The sequence below is a fragment of the Nerophis lumbriciformis genome, linkage group LG13 (assembly GCF_033978685.3).
Source record: "Nerophis lumbriciformis linkage group LG13, RoL_Nlum_v2.1, whole genome shotgun sequence".
NCBI classification, from domain to species: domain Eukaryota; kingdom Metazoa; phylum Chordata; class Actinopteri; order Syngnathiformes; family Syngnathidae; genus Nerophis; species Nerophis lumbriciformis.
Window position 1 is genome coordinate 4661772 of NC_084560.2, and position 23649 is coordinate 4685420.

General features: G+C 27.8%; 1 protein-coding gene across 1 annotated transcript in view; it reads left to right on the plus strand.

Moving 5' to 3' along the window:
* Positions 1-5341: 5341 nt before the first annotated feature.
* The window catches only part of fign (fidgetin), a 171438-nt gene continuing 153130 nt past the window's right edge, over positions 5342-23649 (plus strand). Inside the window, exons 1-2 of the mRNA XM_061970655.2 lie at positions 5342-5465; positions 5765-5882. Coding sequence (XP_061826639.1) covers positions 5858-5882 — 25 coding nt within the window. The 5' untranslated portion in view covers positions 5342-5465; positions 5765-5857. The remainder of the gene's footprint in view (positions 5466-5764; positions 5883-23649) is intronic.

The window sequence follows — 23649 nt, forward strand, 5'->3', positions numbered from 1 at the left end:
AACATATGAACATCACTCCTCTTTTACGTGGGATTTACAATATTAATTATGAACAATAAAAATGAAAATATTACCAACAAATTGAACATCGCTCCTCTTTTACGTGGGATTTACAATATTAACTATGAACAATGAAACAGTGAATATTAACAACAAATGAACATGGCTCCTCTTTTACGTGTGATTTACATAATTTACCACAAACAATAAAACACTGAATATTAACAACATATGAACATCGCTCCTCTTTTACATGATATTTACAATATTAACTATAATCAATAAAACACTGAATATTAACAACATATGAACATCACTCCTCTTTTATGTGGGATTTACAATATTAATTATGAACAATAAAAATGAAAATATTACCATTAAATTGAACGTCGCTCCTCTTTTACGTGGGATTTACAATATTAACTATGAACAATGAAACAGTGAATATTAACAACATATGAACATGGCTCCTCTTTTACGTGTGATTTACATAATTTACCACGAACAATAAAACACTGAATATTAACAACATATGAACATCGCTCCTATTTTACGTGGAATTTACAATATTAACTATAATCAATAAAACACGAAATATTAACAACATATGAACATCGCTCCTCTTTTACGTGGGATTTACAATATTAATTATGAACAATAAAAATGAAAATATTACCAACAAATGAACGTCGCTCCTCTTTTACGTGGGATTTACAATATTAACTATGAACAATAAAACACTGAATACTAACAACATATGAACATTGCTCCTCTTTTACGTGGGATTCACAATATTAACTATGAAATATACAACTCTGAATATTAACAACATAATAACATTGCTCCTCTTTTACGTGGGATTTACACTAACTATGAACAATAAAACACCGAATATAAATCACATAAGAACATTGTTACTTTTTTACGTGAGATTTAAAATATTAACTATGAACAATAAAACACTGAATATTAACAACATATGAACATCACTCCTCTTTTATGTGGCATTTCCAATATTAACTATGAACAATAAAACACTGAATATTAACAACATATGAACATCGCTCCACTTTTACGTGGGATTTATAATATTAAATATAAACAATAAAACACTGAAAATTAACAACATATGAACATCGCTCCTCTTTTACGTGGGATTTAAAATATTAATTATAAACAATAAAACACCGAAAAATAACATATGAACATCACTCCTCTTTTACGTGGGCTTTACAATATTAACTATGAACAATAAAACACTGGATATTAACAACATATGAACATCCCTCCTCTTTTACGTGGGATTTATAATATTGATTATAAACAATAAAACACTGAATATTAACAACATATGAACATCGCTCCTCTTTTACGTGGGATTTATTATATTAATTATAAACAATAAAACACTGAATATTAACAACATATGAACATCGCTCCTCTTTTACGTGGGATTTACAATATTAACTATGAACAATAAAACACTGAATATTAACAACATATGAACATCGCACCTCTTTTACGTGGGATTTACAATATTAACTATGAACAATAAAACACTGAATATTAACAACATATGAACATGGCTCCTCTTTTACGTGTGATTCACAATATTAACTATGAACAATAAAACACTGAATATTAACAACATATGAACATGGCTCCTCTTTTACGTGTGATTCACAATATTAACTATGAAATATACAACTCTGAATATTAACAACATAATAACATTGCTCCTCTTTTACGTGGGATTTACACTAACTATGAACAATAAAACACCGAATATAAATCACATATGAACATTGTTACTTTTTTACGTGAGATTTAAAATATTAACTATGAACAATAAAACACTGAATATTAACAACATATGAACATCACTCCTCTTTTATGTGGCATTTACAATATTAACTATGAACAATAAAACACTGAATATTAACAACATATGAACATCGCTCCTCTTTTACGTGAGATTTATAATATTAATTATAAACAATAAAACACTGAAAATTAACAACATATGAACATCACTCCTCTTTTACGTGGGATTTACAATATTAATTATGAACAATAAAAATGAAAATATTACCAACAAATTGAACATCGCTCCTCTTTTACGTGGGATTTACAATATTAACTATGAACAATGAAACAGTGAATATTAACAACAAATGAACATGGCTCCTCTTTTACGTGTGATTTACATAATTTACCACAAACAATAAAACACTGAATATTAACAACATATGAACATCGCTCCTCTTTTACATGATATTTACAATATTAACTATAATCAATAAAACACTGAATATTAACAACATATGAACATCACTCCTCTTTTATGTGGGATTTACAATATTAATTATGAACAATAAAAATGAAAATATTACCAACAAATTGAACGTCGCTCCTCTTTTACGTGGGATTTACAATATTAACTATGAACAATGAAACAGTGAATATTAACAACATATGAACATGGCTCCTCTTTTACGTGTGATTTACATAATTTACCACGAACAATAAAACACTGAATATTAACAACATATGAACATCGCTCCTATTTTACGTGGAATTTACAATATTAACTATAATCAATAAAACACGAAATATTAACAACATATGAACATCGCTCCTCTTTTACGTGGGATTTACAATATTAATTATGAACAATAAAAATGAAAATATTACCAACAAATGAACGTCGCTCCTCTTTTACGTGGGATTTACAATATTAACTATGAACAATAAAACACTGAATACTAACAACATATGAACATTGCTCCTCTTTTACGTGGGATTCACAATATTAACTATGAAATATACAACTCTGAATATTAACAACATAATAACATTGCTCCTCTTTTACGTGGGATTTACACTAACTATGAACAATAAAACACCGAATATAAATCACATAAGAACATTGTTACTTTTTTACGTGAGATTTAAAATATTAACTATGAACAATAAAACACTGAATATTAACAACATATGAACATCACTCCTCTTTTATGTGGCATTTCCAATATTAACTATGAACAATAAAACACTGAATATTAACAACATATGAACATCGCTCCACTTTTACGTGGGATTTATAATATTAAATATAAACAATAAAACACTGAAAATTAACAACATATGAACATCGCTCCTCTTTTACGTGGGATTTAAAATATTAATTATAAACAATAAAACACCGAAAAATAACATATGAACATCACTCCTCTTTTACGTGGGCTTTACAATATTAACTATGAACAATAAAACACTGGATATTAACAACATATGAACATCCCTCCTCTTTTACGTGGGATTTATAATATTGATTATAAACAATAAAACACTGAATATTAACAACATATGAACATCGCTCCTCTTTTACGTGGGATTTATTATATTAATTATAAACAATAAAACACTGAATATTAACAACATATGAACATCGCTCCTCTTTTACGTGGGATTTACAATATTAACTATGAACAATAAAACACTGAATATTAACAACATATGAACATCGCACCTCTTTTACGTGGGATTTACAATATTAACTATGAACAATAAAACACTGAATATTAACAACATATGAACATGGCTCCTCTTTTACGTGTGATTCACAATATTAACTATGAACAATAAAACACTGAATATTAACAACATATGAACATGGCTCCTCTTTTACGTGTGATTCACAATATTAACTATGAAATATACAACTCTGAATATTAACAACATAATAACATTGCTCCTCTTTTACGTGGGATTTACACTAACTATGAACAATAAAACACCGAATATAAATCACATATGAACATTGTTACTTTTTTACGTGAGATTTAAAATATTAACTATGAACAATAAAACACTGAATATTAACAACATATGAACATCACTCCTCTTTTATGTGGCATTTACAATATTAACTATGAACAATAAAACACTGAATATTAACAACATATGAACATCGCTCCTCTTTTACGTGAGATTTATAATATTAATTATAAACAATAAAACACTGAAAATTAACAACATATGAACATCACTCCTCTTTTACGTGGGCTTTACAATATTAACTATGAACAATAAAACACTGAATATTAACATCATATGAACATCCCTCCTCTTTTACGTGGGATTTATAATATTGATTATAAACAATAAAACACTGAATATTAACAACATATGAACATCGCTCCTCTTTTACGTGGGATTTATAATATTAATTATAAACAATAAAACACTGAAAATTAACAACATATGAACATCACTCCTCTTTTACGTGGGCTTTACAATATTAACTATGAACAATAAAACACTGAATATTAACAACATATGAACATCGCTCCTCTTTTACGTGTGATTTACATAATTTACCAAAAACAATAAAACACTGAATATTAACAACATACGAACATCGCTCCTCTTTTACGTGTGATTCACAATATTAACTATGAACAATAAAACACTGAATACTAACAACATATGAACATCGCTCCTCTTTTACGTGTGATTCACAATATTAACTATGAAATATACAACTCTGAATATTAACAACATAATAACATTGCTCCTCTTTTACGTGTGATTTACATAATTTACCACAAACAATAAAACACTGAATATTAACAACATATGAACATCGCTCCTCTTTTACGTGGGATTTACAATATTAACTATGAACAATAAAACACTGAATACTAACAACATATGAACATTGCTCCTCTTTTACGTGGGATTTATAATATTAATTATAAACAATAAAACACTGAATTTGAACAACATATGAACATCACTCCTCTTTTACGTGGGATTTCCAATATTAACTATGAACAATAAAACACTGAATATTAACAACATAATAACATTGCTCCTCTTTTACGTGGGATTCCCAATATTAACTATGAACAATAAAACACTGAATATTAACAACTTATGAATAACTCGTAGAACACTGAAAAGTGCAGATTTCAACCATTAAAATACTTGCTCTAGTTGACGAAGATTTAATAATATCACAGCTCATCATAATGGCGACTACAGTTATGATGTTAGAGGTCTATAAATAAAATATTTAGAACGTCTTAAAGGGCCACATGTGGCCCCCCGGGCCGTGTTTTGGTCACATGACATGGCTCTTGTAAGAGATCTTTTACCTTGCCTAGAGAAGCAACATGGAGGTGAAGATGCAACCAGTCCAGTGAAATATTGTCCTGATGGGGGGGCTTTGAACCTGCCTCTCTCCCGCAGCGCGCATGCGCAGTGCGCCTCCCGCTCTCTCTCTCTCTCTCTCTCTCTCTCTCTCTCTCCCCTCTCTCCAGTCGAGCGAGCAGCTTGTCCGAGCTCTGGAATTCCAACATGGCAGCAGCAGCAGCAGCGGCGGCGGTGGTCGGCGTGAGAGTCCCGGCCGCGCGGTAGCAGCCTTTGAGCAACGCACCTGTCACCTTTTTCCCCGCCAGGTACGTGCACGTGCGCCACGCGGGAAGTTGGAGACGCGGCAAGTTTTGCGTCCTTTCGGAAAAGGACGCAAAGTCAGCGTCGGAATCGTGCTGGCAACTCAAGTCGGAGGAGGAGGAGGAGGAGGCATCACGCATGGGCGTGTGTGTGTGTGTGTGTGTGTGTGTGTGTGTGTGTGTGTGTGTGTGTGTCGTCAGGTTCCTGCAAGAAGTGTCACACTCCTCCTTCTCCCCCTCAGACGTCCTCCCGGTCACGTGACCAGGTGCAATCAGTAATTAGTGGTTTTTGTCCTTCTTGTCAGTGTGAAAGTTGTCATGAGAAGCGAGAAGCAAGCCTTTGGAATTCCTGCTGCCGCTCAACCTTCTCCCCTTCTCCTCGCCTGAGCACTGAAGACATGATTACTAGCACCGCTTTTTATGGTATGTACACCACTTCATATTTATAATGTACTAGCACCGCTTTTTATGGTATGTACACCACTTAATATGTATAATATACTAGCACCGCTTTTTATAGTATGTACACCACTTATTTTGTATAATGTACTAGCACCGCTTTTTATGGTATGTACACCACTTAATATGTATAATGCACTCGCACCGCTTTTTATGGTATGTACACGATCTCATATTTATAATGTACTAGCACCGCTTTTTATGGTATGTACAATATTCTAATATTTATGATGCATTAGCACCGCTTGTTATGGTATGTACAAGATTTCATATTTATAATGTACTACTAGCACTGCTTTTTATGGTATGTACACTATTTTATATTTATAATGTACCAGTACTGCTATTTATGGTATGTACAAGATTTGAATATTTATGATTACTAGCACCACTTTTTATGGTATGTACTGTATTCTATATTAATATGGTATGTTCACTATTTGAATATTTATATTGATTACAAGCATCACTTGTTATGGTATGTACAATATTTTTTATATTTGTTATGGTATGTACAATATTTTAATATTTGTAATAACTATAGCACCACTTTTTATGGTGTGTACAATATGTTAATATTCATAATGATTACTAGCAGCACTTTTTATGGTATGTACTATATTCTATATTAATATGGTATGTTCACTATTTTAATATTTATATTGATTAGTAGCACCACTTTTTGTAATATGTACAATATTTTTCATATTTGTTATGGTATGTACAATATTTTAATATTTATAATGATTACTAGCACCGTTTTTTATGGTATGTACAATATTGTAATATTTATGATGCACTAGCACCGCTTGTTATGGTATGTACAAGATTTCATATTTATAATGTACTAGTACCACTTTTTATGGTATGCACAAGATTTGAATATTTATCATTACTAGCACCACTTTTTATGGTATGTATTATATTATATATTAATATGGTATGTTCACTATTTTAATATTCATACTGATTACAAGCACCACTTTTTGTGGTATGTACAAGATTTTTTACATTTGTTATGGTATGTACAATATTTTTTAATATTTGTAATGATAACTATAGCACCACTTTTTATGGTGTGTACAATATGTTAATATTCATAATGATTACTAGCAGCACTTTTTATGGTATGTACTATATTCTATATTAATATGGTATGTTCATTATTTTAATATTTATATTGATTACAAGCACCACTTTTTGTGGTATGTACAAGATTTTTTACATTTGTTATGGTATGTACAATATTTTAATATTTGTAATGATAACTATAGCTCCACTTTTTATGGTGTGTACAATATGTTAATATGCATAATGATTACTAGCAGCACTTTTTATGGTATGTACTATATTCTATATTAATATGGTATGTTCACTATTTTAATATTTATATTGATTAGTAGCACCCTTTTTTGTAATATATACAATATATTTTTTATATTTGTTATGGTATGTACAATATTTTAATATTCATAATGATTACTAGCACCACTTTTTATGGTATGTATACTATATTCTATATAATTATGGTATGTTCCCTATTTTAATATTTATATTGATTACTAGCACCACTTCTTATGGTGCGTACAATATTTTTGATATTTTTAATGGTATGTACAATATTTTAATATTTATATTTATTACTAGCACCACTTTTCATGGTGTGTACAATATTTTTTATACTTTTATGGTATGTTCACTATTTTAATATTTATAATGATTACTAGCACCACTTGTTATGGTATGTACAACATTTTTTATATTTTGATGGTATGTACAATATTTTAATATTTGTAATGATTACTAGCACTGCTTGTTATGGTGTGTACAAGGTTATTATAGTTTTATGGTATGTACAATATTGTAATATTCATTATGATTATCATGGTATTTACACTAATTTGATATTTATAATGATTACTTGCAACACTTGTTATGGTATGTACACTGCTTTTATATTTTTATGGTATGTACAAGATTGTAATATTTTTATGGCATGGTATGTCCATTTAAAAAAAAAAATATTTATAATGATTACTAGCACCACTTTTTATGGTATTTACATTATTGTATATTTTTATGGTATTGGGTGTACTCTATTTTAATATATATAATGATAGTCACCACGTTATTTATGGTACATACAGTATGCTATTTTAATACTTGTAAAGATTACGGGTTGAACAATATTAGTGATCATTGTTTCCACGGCTGGCGCGGCGTTTGTAGCCATGAGTCTTCACACGGTAAGAATGTTGTGTACGTGTGCATGCACACATCTTGTAATCCATGCGACAGTCCAGACCTTTGTGAGCAGTCCTGTTCCATTTATGTTTTATGCCAGTGCCATTATTAATTAGGCTCCACGTGCAGCCTCATTAAGAAGACTAAAGGACTAGAACCACTTTTAATTGCGCTTCTGATCCTGCCACAATTGGACTTTTCCTCTCCGTTTGGCAAGCAAAACTCTGCTCACATGCACAATATCCCTGGAAAATGGAAATATCCCCAGTATGGATCAGCAATTAGCCAGGAGGTGCATTTTTAAAACCTTACAGCCCAAATTGGAGACAAATGCATTTGTATTCATCATTTGCTGATGAAAAGAGGCTAATATTATTAATATGGAGGCTTAAAGTATTATCATATCGCTATTTCATGCAAGGAAACGTGTATTTTTATTTATTTATTTATTTATTTATTTATGTATTAATCAGTCCAACAAAATAATACACAATAATAATACAATACTAATTCCAAAACCAGCAACATTCAGAATAGCAATTAACCGAGCAATTAAGATGTATTTAAAAAAAAGAAAAAAAAGAAGCCAAAATCAAGTATTATTATTATACAATAACCAAATGACTATTTCACGCAAGGGAAGGTTTATTTGTTATTATTTATATATTTTTTTTATTTTTTTATTTTTATTAATCAGTCCAACAAAATAATACAATAACAATACAATACTAATCCCAGAAGCAGCAACATTCAGAATAGCAATCAACCGAGCAATTGAGGTGTATTTGTAAAAAAAATAAAGACAATATAAAGTATTAATAAAACAATAGCCATATGGCTATTTCACGCAAGGAAAGGTTTATTTATTTAATAATTTATTTATTTTTTTTATTTTTATTAATCAGTCCAGCAAAATAACACAACAACAATACAATACTAATCCCAGAACCAGCAACATTAAGAAGAAGGAAATGTTTATTTATTTATTTTATTTTATTTATTTTTTATTTTTTAATCAGTCCAACAAAATAATACAATAACAATACTAATTCCAGAACCAAACCCGGCCCAGCAACATTCAGAATAGCAATTAACCGAGCAATTAAGATGTATTTAAAAAATTAAAAAAAAGAAGCCAAAATCAAGTATTAATAATACAATAACCATATGACTATTTCACGCAAGGGAAGGTTTATTTGTTATTATTTATATATTTTTTTTATTTTTTTATTTTTATTAACCATTTCAACAAAATAATACAATAACAATACAATACTAATCCCAGAAGCAGCAACATTCAGAATAGCAATCAACCGAGCAATTGAGGTGTATTTGTAAAAAAAAATAAAGACAATATAAAGTATTAATAAAACAATAGCCATATGGCTATTTCACGCAAGGAAAGGTTTATTTATTTAATAATTTATTTTATTTTTTTATTTTTATTAATCAGTCCAGCAAAATAACACAACAACAATACAATACTAATCCCAGAACCAGCAACATTCAGAAGAAGGAAATGTTTATTTATTTATTTTTTATTTTTTTTAATTTTTTTTTTAATCAGTCCAACAAAATAATACAATAACAATACTAATTCCAGAACCAAACCCGGCCCAGCAACATTCAGAATAGCAATTAACCGAGCAATTGTGGTGTATTTGTAAAAAAAAAAAACAGACAACATGAAGTAATAATAATACACTAACCATATGGCTATTTCACGCAAGGAAAGGTTTATTTATTTATTGTATTTAAAAAAAATGGTTTTATTAATCAGTCCAGCAAAATAACACAACAACAATACAATACTAATCCCAGAACCAGCAACATTCAGAAGAAGGAAATGTTTATTTATTTATTTTATTTTATTTATTTTTTATTTTTTAATCAGTCCAACAAAATAATACAATAACAATACTAATTCCAGAACCAAACCCGGCCCAGCAACATTCAGAATAGCAATTAACCGAGCAATTAAGATGTATTTAAAAAATAAAAAAAAAGAAGCCAAAATCAAGTATTAATAATACAATAACCATATGACTATTTCACGCAAGGAAAGGTTTATTTGTTATTATTTATATATAATTTTTTATTTATTTATTTTTATTAATCATTCCAACAAAATAATACAATAACAATACAATACTAATCCCAGAACCAAACCCGGCCCAGCAACATTCAGAATAGCAATTAACCGAGCAATTGAGGTGTATTTGTAAAAAAAAATAAAGACAATATAAAGTATTAATAAAACAATAGCCACATGGCTATTTCACGCAAGGAAAGGTTTATTCATTTAATAATTTATTTTATTTTTTTATTTTTATTAATCAGTCCAGCAAAATAACACAATAACAATACAATACTAATCCCAGAACCAGCAACATTCAGAAGAAGGAAATGTTTTTTTATTTATTTTATTTTATTTATTTTTTATTTTTTAATCAGTCCAACAAAATAATACAATAACAATACTAATTCCAGAACCAAGCCCGGCCCAGCAACATTCAGAATAGCAATTAACCGAGCAATTGTGGTGTATTTGTAAAACAAAAAAACAGACAACACGAAGTAATAATAATACACTAACCATATGGCTATTTCACGCAAGGAAAGGTTTATTTATTTATTTTATTAAAAAAAAAAAAATGTTATTAATCAGTCCAACAAAATAACAATAACAATACAATACTAATTCCCAGCAACATTCAGAATAGCAATCAACAGAGCAATTGTGGTGTATTTGTAAAAAAAAAAAAAAAAAAAAGACAACATGAGGTATTAATAATACAATAATCATATGGCTATTTCACGCAAGGAAAGGTTTATTTATTTAATAATTTATTTTATTTTTTTATTTTTATTAATCAGTCCAGCAAAATAACACAACAACAATACAATACTAATCCCAGAACCAGCAACATTCAGAAGAAGGAAATGTTTATTTATTTATTTTATTTTATTTTATTTATTTTTTTTAATCAGTCCAACAAAATAATACAATAACAATACTAATTCCAGAACCAAGCCCGGCCCAGCAACATTCAGAATAGCAATTAACCGAGCAATTGAGGTGTATTTGTAAAAAAAATAAAGACAATATAAAGTATTAATAAAACAATAGCCATATGGCTATTTCACGCAAGGAAAGGTTTATTTATTTAATAATTTATTTTATTTTTTTATTTTTATTAATCAGTCCAGCAAAATAACACAATAACAATACAATACTAATCCCAGAACCAGCAACATTCAGAAGAAGGAAATGTTTATTTATTTATTTTATTTTATTTTATTTATTTTTTTTAATCAGTCCAACAAAATAATACAATAACAATACAATACTAATTCCAGAACCAAACCCGGCCCAGCAACATTCAGAATAGCAATTAACCGAGCAATTGTGGTGTATTTGTAAAAAAAAAAAACAGACAACATGAAGTAATAATAATACACTAACCATATGGCTATTTCACGCAAGGAAAGGTTTATTTATTTATTTTATTTAAAAAAAATGGTTTTATTAATCAGTCCAGCAAAATAACACAACAACAATACAATACTAATCCCAGAACCAGCAACATTCAGAAGAAGGAAATGTTTATTTATTTATTTTATTTTATTTTATTTTTATTTTTTAATCAGTCCAACAAAATAATACAATAACAATACTAATTCCAGAACCAAACCCGGCCCAGCAACATTCAGAATAGCAATTAACCGAGCAATTGTGGTGTATTTGTAAAGAAAAAAAAAAAAAGACAACATGAAGTAATAATAATACAACAACCATATGGCTATTTCACGCAAGGAAAGGTTTATTTATTTATTTTATTTAAAAAAAATTGTTTTATTAATCAGTCCAACAAAATAACAATAACAATACAATACTAATTCCTAGCAACATTCAGAATAGCAATCAACAGAGCAATTGAGGTGTATTTGTAAAAAAAAAAAAAAAAAAAGACAACATGAAGTAATAATAATACAACAATCATATGGCTATTTCACGCAAGAAAAGGTTTATTTATTATTATTTATATATTTTAAATTTTTTACATTTTTTAAATGTTTTATTGATCAGTCCAACAAAATAATACAATAACAATACAATACTAATCCCAGAAGCAGCAACATTCAGAATAGCAATCAACAGAGCAATTGTGGTGTATTTGTAAAAAAAAAAAAAAAAGACAATATAAAGTATTAATAACACAATAGCCATTTGGCTATTTCACGCAAGGAAGTTTATTTATTTATTTTATTTTATTGTTATTTTTTTATTAATCAGTCCAACAAAATAATACAATAACAATACAATACTAATCCCAGAACCAGCAACATTCAGAAGAAGGAAATGTTTATTTATTTATTTTATTTTATTGTTTTTTTTTTTTTTTAATCAGTCCAACAAAATAATACAATAACAATACTAATTCCAGAACCAAACCCGGCCCAGCAACATTCAGAATAGCAATTAACCGAGCAATTGTGGTGTATTTGTAAAAAAAAACAGACAACATGAAGTAATAATAATACACTAACCATATGGCTATTTCACGCAAGGAAAGGTTTATTTATTTATTTTATTAAAAACAATTTTTTTTATTAATCAGTCCAACAAAATAACAATAACAATACAATACTAATTCCTAGCAACATTCAGAATAGCAATCAACAGAGCAATTGAGGTGTATTTGTAAAAAAAAAAAAAAAGACAACATGAAGTAATAATAATACAATAATCATATGGCTATTTCACGCAAGGAAAGGTTTATTTATTATTATTTATATATTTTAAATTTTTTAAATTTTTTAAATTTTTTATTAATCAGTCCAACAAAATAATACAATAACAATACAATACTAATCCCAGAACCAGCAACATTCAGAATAGCAATCAACAGAGCAATTGAGGTGTATTTGTAAAAAAAAAAAAGACAACATAAAGTATTAATGATACAATAATCATATGGCTATTTCACGCAAGGAAATGTTTATTTATTGTTATTTGTATTTTTGTATTTTTAAAATTTTTTTTATTAATAAGTCCAACAAAATAATGCAATAACAATACAATACTAATACCAGAACCAATTCAGCAACATTCAGAATAGCAATCAACAGAGGTGTATTTGTAAAAAAAAACATACAACATGAAGTAATAATAATACAATAACCATATGGCTATTTCACGCAAGGAAAGGTTTATTTATTTAATAATTTATTTATTTATTTATTTTTTATTAATCAGTCCAACAAAATAATACAATAACAATACAATACTAATCCCAGAAGCAGCAACATTCAGAATAGCAATCAACAGAGCAATTGAGGTGTATTTGTAAAAAAAAAAAAAAGAAAGACAACATAAAGTATTAATAATACAATAATCATATGGCTATTTCACACAAGGAACATTTTTTTATTGTTATTTGTATTTTTTTATTTTTTTTATTAATAAGTCCAACAAAATAATACAGTAACAATACAATACTAATACCAGAACCAATTCAGCAACATTCAGAAAAGCAATTAACCGAGCAATTGTGGTGTCTTTGTAAAAAAAAATAAAGACAATATAAAGTATTAATAAAACAATAGCCATATGGCTATTTATTTTATTTTTAAAACATTTTTTTATTAATAAGTCCAACAAAATAACACAATAACAATACAATACTAATTCCAGAAGAATAGCAATTAACAGAGCAATTGAGGTGTATTTGTAAAAAAAAAAAAAAAAAAGACAACATAAAGTATTAATAATACAATAATCATATGGCTATTTCACACAAGGAACATTTTTTTATTGTTATTTGTATTTTTTTATTTTTTTTATTAATAAGTCCAACAAAATAATACAATAACAATACAATACTAATACCAGAACCAATTCAGCAACATTCAGAAAAGCAATTAACCGAGCAATTGTGGTGTCTTTGTAAAAAAAAAAAAAGACAATATAAAGTATTAATAAAACAATAGCCATATGGCTATTTATTTTATTTTTAAAACATTTTTTTATTAATAAGTCCAACAAAATAACACAATAACAATACAATACTAATTCCAGAAGAATAGCAATTAACAGAGCAATTGAGGTGTATTTGTAAAAAAAAAAAAACATACAACATGAAATAATAATAATACAATAACCATATGGCTATTTCACGCAAGGAAAAGTTTATTTATTAATTTTTTATTTATTAATTTATTTTTTATTAATCAGTCCAACAAAATAATACAATAACAATACAATACTAATCCCAGAAGCAGCAACATTCAGAATAGCAATCAACAGAGCAATTGTGGTGTATTTGTAAAAAAAAAAAAAGACAACATAAAGTATTAATAATACAATAATCATATGGCTATTTCACGCAAGGAAAGGTGTATTTATTATTTGTATTTTTTTTAATTTTTTATTAATAAGTCCAACAAAATAATACAATAACAATACAATACTAATACCAGAACCAATTCAGCAACATTCAGAAAAGAAATTAACCGAGCAATTGTGGTGTCTTTGTAAAAAAATAAATAAAGACAATACAAAGTATTAATAAAACAATAGCCATATGGCTATTTATTTTATTTTTAAAACATTTTTTTATTAATCAGTCCAACAAAATAACACAATAACAATACAATACTAATTCCAGAAGAATAGCAATTAACAGAGCAATTGAGGTGTATTTGTAAAAAAACCCCCCAAAAAACCATGAAGTATTAATAATAAAATAATCATCTGGCTATTTCATGCAAGGAAAGGTTTATTTACCATTATTTGTATTTTCAAATTTATTTTATTAATCAGTCCAACAAAATAATACAATAACAAAACAATACTAATCCCAGAACCAAACCCGGCCCAGCAACTTTCAGAAAAGCAATTGAGGTGTTTTTGTAAAAAAAAAAAAAAACAGACAACATGAAGTAATAATAATACACTAACCATATGGCTATTTCACGCAAGGAAAGGTTTATTTAATATTATTTATATATATATATATATATATATATATATATATATATATATATATATATATATATATATATATATATATATATATATATATATATATATATTTTTTTTTTTATTTTTTTTTTTACATTTTTTATTAATCAGTCCAACAAAATAATACAATAACAATACAATACTAATCCCAGAACCAAACCCGGCCCAGCAACATTCAGAATAGCAATTAACCGAGCAATTGTGGTGTATTTGTAAAAAAAAAAAAAAGACAACATGAAATATTAATAATACAATAACCATATGGCTATTTCACGCAAGGAAAGGTTTATTTAATATTATTTATATATATATATATATATATATATATATATATATATATATATATATATATATATATATATATATATATATATATATATTATTTTTAATTTTTTTTTAACATTTTTTATTAATCAGTCCAACAAAATAATACAATGACAATACAATACTAATCCCAGAACCAAACCCGGCCCAGCAACATTCAGAATAGCAATTAACAGAGCAATTGTGGTGTATTTGTAAAAAAAAAAAAGACAACATGAAATATTAATACTACCATAACCATATGGCTATTTCACGCAATGAAAGTTTTATTAATTAATTAATTTATTTTATTGTATTTTATTTTTTATTTTTTATTAATCAGTCCAGCAAAATAATACAATAACAATACAGAAGCAGCAACATTCAGAATAGCAAATTACAGACCAATTGTGGTGTATTTGTAAAAAAAAACAGACAACATGAAGTAATAATAATACAATAACCATATGGTTTATTTACTATTATTTGTATTTTTATTTTTTTTATTTTTTATTAATCAGTCCAGCAAAATAATACAATAACAATACAACACTAATCCCAGAAGCAGCAACATTCAGAAAAGCAATTGTGGTGTATTTGTAAAAAAAAAAAAAAAGACAACGTGATGCAAAAGTTGTGCTTTGGCGATCCACTTCATTACATTCCAACATTGCATTTGCATATTCTGTCACTTGCTTCCGAGGAAATCATCATCATCATCATCATCATCATCATCATCAATACGCTGAAGTGCTCTTCAACGAGAAAAAAAAAAAAGACAATAAATATAACATTCCGTCCAAAAAAAAAAAAAATGCGCATGATTACGTTGGAGAGTTTAATGTGTTGTTGGAAAGTGGCTTTCCCACTTTTCACTAATTCTCCTCGAAATGTGACGATTTGAGCACAAAGCCAAAGTCCCCGGTTTGTCGGAGACAGCATTCCCGTGTGCACGATCGAGGCGATTAATCCTCATCAATTGTCACGTGGGGAGGAAGACTCGGGTCGTGCCGGGGTACCTAATGGAGTGTCCGCCGTTTGGCGGTGACCCCGCTGAACCCCCACAGCGTGAACATTAAATACAGATTGCGGATCAATACACAACTTAGCATATCTTCCAATGAGTCGGAGGGAACATTTTCGTGTGTAAGCCTGAGCCGAGCGGAGGCTCGCCAATTAATCCTTTCCGACTGGCACGTGGAGGGGGGGGGGGGGCTCGGATCGTGGCGGGGTACCTAATCGAGTGTCCGCTGTTTGGCGGTGACGGGTGACCTCGCTGAACCTGGCAGGTGCGCGGGAGAGTGGGGGGGGGGGCGAGAATATTCATGCTCCGTATGAAAGTCGGCGGTAAAGTGATGACACACCTTCTTGTTTGGCGAGCTGCTGAATGTCAAACACGTTCACGCTTTTCAAACGCGCTCGCTAAACCACAACAAGAAAGCTGATATGTATATATATATATATACATATACACTAGTAATAAACACCATGTTACACTAGTCATAAACACCATATTACACTGCTAATAAACATCAAATTACACTAGTCATAAACACCATATTACACTGCTAATAAACATCAAATTACACTAGTAATAAACACCATATTACACTAGTAATAAACACCATATTACACTGGTAATACACATCATCTTACACTAGTAATAAACACAATATTACACTGCTAATAAACAACATATTACACTGCAAAAAAACATCAAATTACACTAGTAATAAACACCATGTTACACTAGTAATAAACATCATATTACACTAGTAATAAACACCATATTACACTGCTAATAAACAACATATTACACTGCAAATAAACATCATATTACACTAGTAATAAACACCATATTACACTGGTAATAAACATCATATTACACTAGTAATAAACACCATATTACACTAGTAATAAACACCATATTACACTGGTAATACACATCATATTACACTAGTAATAAACACAATATTACACTGCTAATAAACAACATATTACACTGCAAAAAAACATCAAATTACACTAGTAATAAACACCATGTTACACTAGTAATAAACATCATATTACACTAGTAATAAACACCATATTACACTGCTAATAAACAACATATTACACTGCAAATAAACATCATATTACACTAGTAATAAACACCATATTACACTGGTAATAAACATCATATTACACTAGTAATAAACACCATATTACACTAGTAATAAACATCATATTACACTAGTAATAAATATATATATATATATATATATATATATATATATATATATATATATATATATATATATATATATATATATATATATATATATATATATATATATATATATATATATATATACATATATATATATATACATATATATATATATATATATATATATATATATATATATATATATATATATATATATAGATAGCGTTTCTGGGCGTTGTTGATAAATGGCTTTGCATAGGAGAGTTTTATATATATATATATATTTATACACACACATATATGTAATATATATTTCTGCTTTACCAGTCTTCTGTTTTTATAGTGAGACGGGGAAAATAGTCGTTTCTTGACTTTTCCAGGATGCTTCATTAGCTTATTTCTTACTCATGTGCAAACATTTCAATTCTTTATTTTTTATTTTTTATGCCATCTCTTATTTAATCACTGGACCGTGCACTCACAGGCCACAGCATTAGGCACACCAGCACGATATTCCCCCCCCATGCACCTTTCCGTATTGCAACGCCCCGACGTGAAGAAACCACGCTCTATATTATGTTTAATATGAATGATCTATTTTATGTTTAATATGAATGTTCTTTATTATGTTTATTATGAGTAATGTATATTATGTTTAATATGAATGAGCTATATTATGTTTATTATGAATGTTCTATATTATGTTTATTATGAATGATGTATATTATGTTTAATATGAATGGACGCGTTCAACATGGAGTCAACCTGCTGGGATGTAAAATGTGTAAATAGGAATTGTTCAGACTGTCCCTAATGCGCCGGCCCAGACTGTCAGACATCATCGGACGCCGTACAGAAATAAAATATGCAACATATTAGAAGTGCATTTATGTACATGTAATTATTACTGGGATGGCACTTGGAATATATGTAATTATATACTTATTACTGGGATGGCACTTTGACAATATAACTAACTCCTTTGATCTGATCCAATGCTGTATCTAAAATGTGAACCTGCTAATGTAATATAATGTTTATTGTTCCTTTAATATGTTTATTACTCGTATCATATCATGTGTATTACTAGTATAATATGGTGTTTATTATTCCTTTAATATGTGTATTACTTGTATCACAAAATGTTTATTACTGGTGTAATATGATGTTTATTACCAGTGTAATGTGATGTTTATTACTAGTGTAATTGGATGTTTATTACTAATGTAATATGGTGTTTATTACTAGTGTAATATGGTGTTTATTACTAGTGTAATATGATGTTTATTACTAGTGTAATATGGTGTTTATTACTAGTGTAATATGATATTTATTACTAGTGTAATATGGTGTTTATTACTAGTGTAATATGATGTTTATTACTAGTGTAATATGATGTTTATTACCAGTGTAATATGGTGTTTATTACTAGTGTAATATGGTGTTTATTACTAGTGTAATATGGTGTTTATTACTAGTGTAATATGGTGTTTATTACTAGTGTAATATGATGTTTATTACTAGTGTAATATGATGTTTATTTGCAGTGTAATATGTTGTTTATTAGCAGTGTAATATGGTGTTTATTACTAGTGTAATATGATGTTTATTACTAGTGTAGTATGGTGTTTATTACTAGTGTAATATGATGTTTATTACTAGTGTAATTGGATGTTTATTACTAGTGTAATATGGTGTTTATTACTAGTGTAATATGGTGTTTATTACTAGTGTAATATGATGTTTATTAGCAGTGTAATCTGGTGTTTATTACTAGTGTAATATAATGTTTATTACTAGTGTAATATGATGTTTATTACTAGTGTAATATGATGTTTATTACTAGTGTAATATGGTGTTTATTACTAGTGTAATATGATGTTTATTACTAGTGTAACATGGTGTTTATTACTAGTGTAATTTGATGTTTTTTTGCAGTGTAATATGTTTTTTATTACCAGTGTAATATGGTGTTTATTACTAGTGTAATATGGTGTTTATTACTAGTGTAATATGGTGTTTATTACTAGTGTAATTTGATGTTTATTAGCAGTGTAATATGGTGTTTATGACTAGTGTAACATGGTGTTTATTACTATTGTAATTTGATGTTTATTTGCAGTGTAATATGGTGTTTATTACTAGTGTAATATTATGTTTATTAGCAGTGTAATATGGTGTTTATTACTAGTGTAATATGATGTTTATTACCAGTGTAATATGGTGTTTATTACTAGTGTAACATGGTGTTTATTACTAGTGTAATTTGATGTTTATTTGCAGTGTAATATGGTGTTTATTACTAGTGTAATATGGTGTTTATTACTAGTGTAATATGGTGTTTATTACTAGTGTAATATGATGTTTATTACCAGTGTAATATGGTGTTTATGACTAGTGTAACATGGTGTTTATTACTATTGTAATTTGATGTTTATTTGCAGTGTAATATGGTGTTTATTACTAGTGTAATATTATGTTTATTAGCAGTGTAATATGGTGTTTATTACTAGTGTAATATGATGTTTATTACCAGTGTAATATGGTGTTTATTACTAGTGTAACATGGTGTTTATTACTAGTGTAATTTGATGTTTATTTGCAGTGTAATATGGTGTTTATTACTAGTGTAATATTATGTTTATTAGCAGTATAATATGGTGTTTATTACTAGTGTAATATGATGTTTATTACTAGTGTAATATGGTGTTTATTACTAGTGTAATATGATGTTTATTAGCAGTGTAAGATGGTGTTCATTAGCAGTGTAATATGATGTTTATTACTAGTGTAATATGATGTTTATTAGCAGTGTAATATGTTTATTAGCAGTGTAATCTGGTGTTTATTACTAGTGTAATATAATGTTTATTACTAGTGTAATATGATGTTTATTACTAGTGTAATTGGATGTTTATTACTAGTGTAATATGATGTTTATTACTAGTGTAATATGGTGTTTATTACTAGTGTAATATGATGTTTATTTGCAGTGTAATATGTTGTTTATTAGCAGTGTAATATGGTGTTTATTACTAGTGTAATATGATGTTTATTACTAGTGTAATATGGTGTTTATTACTAGTGTAATATGGTGTTTATTACTAGTGTAATATGGTGTTTATTACTAGTGTAATATTATGTTTATTACTAGTGTAATATGATGTTTATTACTAGTGTAATATGATGTTTATTACTAGTGTAAGATGGTGTTTATTAGCAGTGTAAGATGGTGTTTATTAGCAGTGTAATATGGTGTTTATTACTAGTGTAATATGATGTTTATTAGCAGTGTAATATGATGTTTATTACTAGTGTAATATGATGTTTATTACTAGTGTAAGATGGTGTTTATTAGCAGTGTAAGATGGTGTTTATTAGCAGTGTAATATGGTGTTTATTACTAGTGTAATATGATGTTTATTAGCAGTGTAATATGTTTATTAGCAGTGTAATCTGGTGTTTATTACTAGTGTAATATAATGTTTATTACTAGTGTAATATGATGTTTATTACTAGTGTAATTTGATGTTTATTAGCAGTGTAATATGGTGTTTATGACTAGTGTAATATGATGTTTATTACTAGTGTAATATGGTGTTTATTACTAGTGTAATTTGATGTTTATTTGCAGTGTAATATGGTGTTTATTACAAAGGTAATATTATGTTTATTAGCAGTGTAATATGGTGTTTATTACTAGTGTAATATGATGTTTATTACCAGTGTAATATGGTGTTTATTACTAGTGTAACATGGTGTTTATTACTAGTGTAATATGATGTTTATTACCAGTGTAATATGGTGTTTATTACTAGTGTAACATGGTGTTTATTACTAGTGTAATATTATGTTTATTAGCAGTGTAATATGGTGTTTATTACTAGGGTAATATGATGTTTATTACCAGTGTAATATGGTGTTTATTACTAGTGTAACATGGTGTTTATTACTAGTGTAATTTGATGTTTATTTGCCGTGTAATATGGTGTTTATTACTAGTGTAATATGATGTTTATTACTAGTGTAATATGATGTTTATTACTAGTTTAATTTGATGTTTATTTGCAGTGTAATATGGTGTTTATTACTAGTGTAATATGATGTTTATTACTAGTGTAATATGATGTTTATTACTAGTTTAATTTGATGTTTATTAGCAGCATAATATGATGTTCATTACTAGTGTAACATGGTGTATATTACTAGTGTAATATGGTGTTTATTAGCAGTGTAATATGGTGTTTATTACTAGTGTAATACGATGTTTATTATGATATATTAATATGATCTTTACACAAGTTCAAAAGTGATTGTTGGACTGAGAGAAACCCATTTTAAAGTGGAAATATTGGTGGATTGAGAGATATACATTTAACAAATGAAATATTGTTTTATTGAGAAATATACATTAAAACGTGGAAATATTGTTGGATTGAGAGATATAAATTAGAAATTGGAAATATTTTTGGATTGAGAGATATAAATCAAAAGTGGAAATATTGTTGGATTGAGATATATAAATTAGAAATTGGAAATATTGTTGGATTGAGAGATATAAATCAAAAGTGGAAATACTGTTGGACTGAGAGATATACACTTAAATGTGGAAATATTGTTGGATTGAGAGATATAAATTAAAACGTGGAAATATAGTTGGACCAAGAGACATAAACTTAAAAGTAGAAATATTGTTGGATTGAGAGATATACATAAAAAAGTGAAAATATTGTTGGACTGAGAGATATAAACTTAAATGTAGAAATATTGTTAGATTGAGAGATATAAAATAAAACGTGGAAATATTGTTGGACTTAGAGACATAAACTTAAAAGTAGAAATATTGTTGGATTGAGAGATATAAATAAAAAAGTGAAAATATTGTTGGACTGAGAGATATACATTAAAAAGTGGAAATATTGTTAGATTGAGAAATTTAAATTAAAAAGTGGAAATATTGTTGGACTGAGAGATATAAACTTAAAAGTGGCAATATTGTTAAATTGAGAGATATACATAAAAAGTGGAAATATTGTTGTACTCAGAGATATAAACTTAAAAGCGGAAATATTGTTAAATTGCGAGATATACATTTAAAAGTGGAAATATTGTTGGACTGAGAGATATACACTTAAAAGTGGAAATATTGTTAAATTGCGAAGTATACATTAAAAAGTGGAAATATTGTTGGACAGAGACATACATTAAAAAGTGGAAATATTGTTAAATTGCGAAGTATACATTAAAAAGTGGAAATATTGTTGGACTGAGAGATATAAATTAAAAAGTGGACTAATTGTTGAACTGAGAGATTTAAATGAAAAAGTAGAAATATTGTTGGACTGAGAGATATACACTTAAAATTCGAAATATTGTTAGATTGAGATATAAATTAAACAATTTCAAATATTGTTGGACTGAGAGGTATAAACTTAAAAGTGGAAGTATAGTTGGATTGAGAGATATAAATTAAAAAGTGGAAATTTTGTTGGCTTGAGAGATAAACACTTAGAAATGGAAATATTGTTGGCTTGAGAGATAAACACTTACAAATGGAAATATTGTTTGATTGAGATACATAAATTAGAAAGTGGAAATATTGTTGGACAGAGATATACATTAAAAAGTGGAAACATTGTTGGACTGAGAGATATAAATTAAAAAGTGGAAATATTGTTGAACTAAAAGATTTAAAATAAAAAGTGGAAATATTGTTGAACTAAAAGATTTAAAATAAAAAGTGGAAATATTGTTGAACTAAAAGATTTAAATTAAAAGGAAGAAATATTGTTGGACTGAGAGATATACACTTAAAACTCGAAATATTGTTAGATTGAGAGATATAAATTAAACAATTCGAAATATTGTTGGACTAAGAGATATAAACTTAAAAGTGGAAATATTGTTGGATTGAGAGATATCAATTAAAAAGTAGAAATATTGTTGGA